Consider the following 7,069-nt stretch of genomic DNA (forward strand, 5'->3'; position numbering starts at 1 on the left):
TTTTACCATTATCAAGCAGGGGCCCAGTGAGACCCGACGGCCTTTTCTGAGCTAAAGATATCCAGTAAACTGAATGGGGAAGTGGTTGGGGGGGGGGTTAGTTTGGTAAGTGCTCTGGTGTGGTTTGCTCCTTCTTTCCAGCCAACAACTGAGGTCCTGATCTCTCGGCCGTTTCTGTGTTTGTTACCCTCTTCTCTAATCTCCGGCACTTATATGACTCAATAGTACTGAAAGTACCGTAAAACTCTTGCCAAAATAAAATAAATCAATGATCTGAGAGAGTGCGGTTTCTGGGGACAGAGGGCTCGCTCTTACCTGTGTCTGAGTCTGGACACTGTAACAAGAAGCCATGGGCTTGTGTGACGATCCTCACGTCTTGGAGCGCTCCCTGTCGAGACAACGGAAGGAAGATACGAGGACATTAGATAAAGTCAGTACTTCCTGTTTCCTATAGCTTTTCTATCTACTCTTGTTTACCCCCCCCCCCCCCCGGGGCCCTTTCGGGGAAAAAGAGAAAGAGAGAAAGAAAGAAAGAGGGAGAGAGTGAGAGTGTATGTGCGTGTGTATATGAGAGAGAGAGAGAGAGAGAGAGAGAGAGAGAGAGAGAGAGAGAGAGAGTATGGACCAAGGGAGGAGATAAAGGGAGGCAGATACAAAGACAAACAAACAGACAAACAGACAGGCCAACAAATAGACACACACACTGACAGAGAGCAAAGGAAGCTCAGAAAAGAGGCTGTCCCAAACTCTGTTCCACTCCAGCTTTTTTCTAAGCGTCTATGAATGAAACCCCCCGCCCCGAGAGCCATTGACAAAGTGTAGTCTTGCTAAGCTGTTTGTCCGTTCACATCCGTAAGAAGTTAATCTCCTGGATAACACAATATAGCCAGTTAGCTTCCTGCGACCAGCATCGAAGCAACGCTCTACTTCAAATGTCCGTACATAAATATAGACCAAAGCAATCCTTTTCAAACTCGAGTGAATGATTCTCAACCTTAAGGGCACGTTTCTTCCCCGTTGGCTAAGCCTTGTCATACAGATACATCTTATCATAAAGGAGAGATTTTGTTGAGCCGGTTGGGTCTGTCGGTACAGAGTCATTCATTTCTGGTCTTCTTCCCATATTTTGTTTGTGGTAATCCTCTTTTTCATGGTCACTATCTTACTGCCCTTCGGAGCTGGTGGGGAACATCGCATGGGCGTTTCAAAGTTTAGGTAAGAGAGGGGAAAACCTTTCAGCTGTTTTCATTCAGAAACAAATGGATAAAGGGGTCCAGAATTGCCCCCCAGGACACAGGCACCCAGAATTATAATATCATCACCTTGGAAGGATTTCTTTCGCCCCGCGTGAAGTGACAAGTGACAAGCGTAGCCGATGTACGAAGGATGAACTAGATCTATGTCGGTCATAAATAGAGCGATTAGACATGTCTCTCAAGTTTTAAACTGCCGTGTCTGAACGGCTGGCAAGACACAGTTAGCACGCTGTGTTCAGGATTTTCTCATTTGAAGACACTTAAAAATCAGAAGACAAACTTACCCGTAAACTTGCTGGCAAACAAACCCGTACTCACAATTTTTTCTTAAAGTGACCAAGTAAGGGGGCATGATATGGGCTTAGACTAAAGAAAAGGAGAGGGGTGGAGTGGAGAGGGAAGAGAAATTTCAGTTTCTTAATTTCAACCCGGGCTGAGAGGGATACAACATCACAGAAAAAAGACTGAGATACACGATTAAAAGGTCTCCCAACAAGGTAATCGAACTCGGGTGTTCTGCGTGCGACAGAGAAGTATCGAAACGCTACACTACATACGCCGTTCAGTAGAGTGGGGACTGTCCATTACAGAAACAGATGACGTTTAGAGTAGAACTGTCCGTCCTCCGCTGATACATGGATGGACATGTACTCTCACAGACATTCCTGTGTTGTGCAAGTACAGGAGACTAGAGCAGATACTTTGATCATTTCCATATTTATGTCACAGGCGCAGATGTAGCTAAGGTTAATGTCCTGTTTATTGGTTACCTTCCATATGCGCAACAACTGGCACACAGAGCAGAGAGGTTTATCAACTAAGTACGGCGGATGAAGCCACACAACAGGGTTGTGTCCATAATATGAATGAGGGAAGTGTAAGCGCCTACTATTTAGAGTTTCTGGGAGGTCAACAAAGTTTTGAACTTATCTCTTTGCAAACAAAATGAAAAGGCTTTGAGATTTGTACCTTCCAGTTTGGTAGGTGGATGTTTTAAGTTAGCTGTTTTCAGTAAACGCTTTTAGGGCCATCTTTTGATTCACTTAAGTTTTCGCCGCCATGTCGTTGGTCTAACTTAATCTCCAGTCAACCCACCTTGGACAGCGTTGCGGTGGTGTTGTTGGTGTATGTTGAAGTTGTGGTTGTGTTGTTGTTGGTGTATGTGGTGGTTGTGTTGTTGTTGGTGTATGTGGTGGTTGTGTTGTTGGTGTATGTGGTGGCTGTGCTAGTGTCGTTGGCATCTGTCGACTCACCCTGAACAGCGCGTGCTGCCCATTCCTCTGGCCCACGTAGAGCGACAGGGGCGAGCCGGAACCAGGAGACGTTCGGTCTGGCGGGAAAATGACCCTCTGGTAGATACGGCTGCAGTTGACGTACACAGACACGTGGTCGCCGCTGAGGGTAACGGCCAGTTTGTGCCACAGTCCGTCCGCCAGTCTGTAGGGAAATGTCTCTACTCGGACATGCTGGTCGTGGCTATAGTGGAAGCGCAGCTCGTTCCGTCGACCACTGCTCTCGATCTCCAGAAATCTGGAACGACAACAACATACGCAATGTGATGTTTTAGTTTTAGTAGAGGTTTTACGGCGCTCGCAACTGCATAAGGTCATATGAGCGCCAGAAGAATAGAGGATTACAAGAGAGTAACAAACATAAAAAAGAAAGGGGGGAGGGGATGAGGACGATAGATGTTTGATAGGAAAGAAGGAGCAAACCACACCAGAGCACTCGCCAACCACCCACACGCAATGTGAGGTGAGAGAGGACACGACAGGACAACAAATGGATGCGCTGATTTATTATTATCGTTAATGTGGGTGTTTTACGCCCCAATTGACACAATTTAGACTGTTATGGAGACGGGAGGCTTCCGTCTCCACCAGACGCAGCCTTAGCCTGACAGGGAGTGAGTGATGATACATCCGAGCAGACAGACTGAGATACTCGATAAAATGAATGTGCTCCCTTTTTTGGGAATTGAACACGGGCCTCGTGCGTGTCACAGCTAAACGCCTGGCCTCTACATCACAGACGTTGGTTTACATAGCAAGAGGTGAGATAGAACAAGATAGTATTGTTTGTTTTGTAAAGTTTTTTTTACGGCGGTCGCAACTGCATAAGGTCATATGAGCGCGCGGGACACACCTAATATTTTCAGTTGGTAGGACATTTTGAATTTTGCCCGGGTGGCGGCCGAAGTCTACTCTTATCGATTTTAGATCACTAAGGGATCTTTAACGTGCGCAACTTGCACACGGGCCCTCCGAGATTTTTCGCCCTTGTCCGAGAAGGCTAGGTGTAGATCTTTCCTACAAAAAGATCAGGGGTGTGGCAGAAAGACAGCAGTAAGGAGGAGCCGAGGAGTAGCAGTAGAAAGGCTGCAGAAAGAGTCAGGAGCCCAGAGGTGTGGGCAAAGGAGGTGAGGGGGTGGGGGCAGAAAGTGGAAATGAAAGCAGACAACAGAACATTGCTAGAGAGCAGGAAAGAAGGTGAAAGGAGACAATTTTAGAGAAGAAAAATTTTCGGTGCTACCCGAATTCGAACCCAGGACCTTTGAATGAGAGGCCAACACCTTAACCTTTAGGCCACGAGAGCCCCCCCAAGATAGTATGAGAAATAGGTAAAGTGAGAGGAGATGAAATGGGATTCGAGATGATGAGAAAGAGAAAAATCGTACCATGACCCCCAAAATACCAGTCTTTGTTCTTCAAAATTCCTACTACAGAGTTGGGGCAAGATGGCTTCGACATGATCTGGAACGTGTACCCGTGGATACTACAACATGCAAGAAACACTGCCAAGCCGTCTTTGAGGGATTATATCGAACCGCAAAAGCTGATAATCCGACGCCGTTCTGACAGATTAGACTATAAGATTAACCTGATGACCTTTGAGACAACGCCGCTCGCTCATCAATCAAAAGAACTGGGGACGCGTGTGTTTGTTTGTGTGTGTGTGTGTGTGTATGTGTGTGTGTGTGTGTGTGTGTGTGTTTGTGCGTGTGTGCGTGTGTGCGTGTGTGCGTGTGTGTGTTTGTGTGTGTGTATGTGTGTGTGTGAGTGTGTGTGTGTGTGTGTTTGTGTGTATGTGTGTGTGTGTGTGTGTGTGTGTGTGTGTGTGTGTGTGTGTGTGTGTGTGTGTGTGTGTGTGTGGAAGGGAGGGGGGTCAATTGGTATCATACAAGACAGCCAAGAGGATGACCTTTGTCCGAATGCCTAATACGTCTTTTTTATATGGAACGTACGGGGAGATCGATAAAATTTCCATGCTCAGGTCTTAGTTCTGACGGGGGTGGGTACTAAACACGAAAGTCTCGTCTCTCGTAATGTCTTCACAGTGCCGTGTTACTTGGGTCTGTTTCGTGCCAGTTAGGTGCTTCACCGTCGCACACAGAAGAGTGTAGTTCGAGTCCCGTATGGTTACGTTTTCATCGAGCACTTTTTGTCTGTTTTGTATACTAGGACACTGTATCAATCTCAGCACCGGGTTGGTGTTTGAAGCTTTTGCCATTATAACTGTCATGTACAGTTTTCATGATAATATATCTGTGAAAACATTGATTGTTTGTTTTTTTAATTTGTTGTCAGCTGATGTCATGATTAATTGAGTAATCGACTACACATCCCCGTGAGGATGTGTAGATTTATCGTTCTTGCCTTGTGCACACCATGAATAGGTTGTTGTTATTGATTGGTATACCTTGTATCATGTTATATTATATACGTGAATGTCTTGATGATTCCTGCCTGCTAGAAGCACTTGGGAGAATACTTATATTTATGTATAAATTATCAGCGTCTATGGTAAAATGACTAGATCTACTTTCTTTGCCTAACAAACAAAAAGCTGAGAGTTCGATTCCAATCAGGGAAGGTTTTTTAAATTGATTTTCAGCGGACATTCGGGTTCAAAATATATCGCAGAATACAGAATAATCTGAACAGTTAAGGTAGAAGTGTAAAACATTTCGTACAGTGCGGTATGTAATCTTAACACTAATCTTTGATACCTTACGGCTTTCTGTTGAGTATTTTTCGTCTGATAGATTTGATTCTTCTGTTCCTCTACGGTAAGACAGGGGGTAGGAAGTAACGAGATAAACATCCAGGGCCTGTTTAGATGAAGTGAAAATGATTTACAAACAGCTCTCTGTGGCCCGGGATAAGCGCAACAAGCAAGGGGGGAAGTCAACTCTATTGTAGGTTCGCGCGCGCGCCGACTCAATGACGCCTTCCGCTGTTCCATCATCAAGGGCGATAATTCTAGATAGCTACCGGGCTGCGTGTGGTGGTGATCAATTTTCCCGCCTCCACCCCCTCAGTGACAGGCAGGCCTCGCCGACACCGACCGGCTTGCTTCAAAAGTGAGAACAACTCCAGATTGGAGGAGGTGGTGGTGGTGGAGTCTCGGCGCAACTGGTCCGATCGGGTTCCAAGCTAAACAAGTCGCAGCCTTGCGTAACGCGCGGATGTTGACTCTACACGCTCCCGTTTCTCCCTGACTCTTTTGATCCCAGACCAAAGATTTCACATCGCGTTGTCTTTGAAGCGAAACAAATCAATAGCAGTCAGGGGAAAGGATTGCTTGCCATAACAGAACACAAAACAACCCCCTCCCCCACCGCCCCCCCAAAAAAAAACAACAAACAACAACAACAACGAAAAGGGTAACTGTTTTGAGGCCGTTTCCAGACCGAAGAGATAAACCCGGAATTAATCCTGCAATTAGTACTTCATTTTCATTGGAGTCGAGTTTCTAGTCGTGTTTTGATGCTTTCGCTTCGTAGCAATATTTTGCCAGTTAACTTCAAAAGGACTCGGACTTCCGGTCTTAAGTTAGAACAATGGAACTTTTCAGGAAGTCGATGAATGGAGTCACCAACTGACGTTTCGTTCCATCATTTTGTTTTTTTTAGTTTCCAGGTGAGTTTGATTTTTGTTTGCTATTTTGTTTTTGTCTAATAATCGTAAAGCAAGCTCGGCTTTAAGAATTCCTGTTTTTGAAATGCACTTTGATACTTGAGACGTCATCAAGATACTTGAACTGCTTTTCGCATTATTGCTCTATCCCTATTCAGCCATGAAACATTTGTGGTGATATACGACATATTATTTAAAAATACATATTGTATTAATACACTAGTATACAGCTTGATAGAGACAAAGACACAAAAACAAACAACCTAACAAACAAACAAACAGGCAGGCAGGCAGACAGACAGACAGACAAACAAACAAACAAACAAACAGGTAGACAGGCAGACACACACAAACAAACAAACAAAACAGACAGACAAACAAACAAACAAACAAACAGGTAGACAAGCAGACACACGCACAAACAAACACACAAAAGCACACAACAGCAACACACAAACACACAGCCCCACCCATACAGGTGCGTTTCCAAGGTGAGCCTTCCCCCCCCCCCTCCCCTCCCCTAGCCGCCTCACACACTCAACACTGACCTGGAGTTGGGCGAGGAGAAAGCGATGAGGGTGCCGGAGTCGCCCACGGTCTGCCTGACAGACAAACAGACAGACAGACAGACAGACAGACAGACAGACAGAGCAAACAAACATACAGACAGACAGACAAAGCAAACAAACATACAGACAGACAAATAAACAAACACACACACACTGACCTGGAGTTGGGCGAGGAGAAAGCGATGAGTGTGCCGGAGTCGCCCACGTCCTGCTTGACAGAGAACAGGAAGCTGATCTCCCGGTGCTGGGCCAGGAGCTCCAGGGCACGGTCCGTTACGCTGGCCGGAAGTACCAGGTCACGCTCCGAGTCTGTCACGTCACAGGG

At 45.8% G+C, this 7,069-nt stretch overlaps 1 protein-coding gene across 1 annotated transcript in view; it reads right to left on the reverse strand.

The window, feature by feature from the left end:
* Positions 1–7,069, reverse strand: part of LOC101858439 (protein kinase C-binding protein NELL2) — a gene marked incomplete in the record, with an annotated part of 253,988 nt that overhangs the window by 188,861 nt on the left and 58,058 nt on the right. Inside the window, 3 exon segments of the mRNA XM_013087329.2 lie at positions 316–388; positions 2,510–2,786; positions 6,903–7,053. Of these exon segments, the coding sequence (XP_012942783.1) occupies positions 316–388; positions 2,510–2,786; positions 6,903–7,053 (501 nt within the window).

This window comes from Aplysia californica, unplaced genomic scaffold (assembly GCF_000002075.1).
Source record: "Aplysia californica isolate F4 #8 unplaced genomic scaffold, AplCal3.0 scaffold00574, whole genome shotgun sequence".
Classification (NCBI taxonomy): domain Eukaryota; kingdom Metazoa; phylum Mollusca; class Gastropoda; order Aplysiida; family Aplysiidae; genus Aplysia; species Aplysia californica.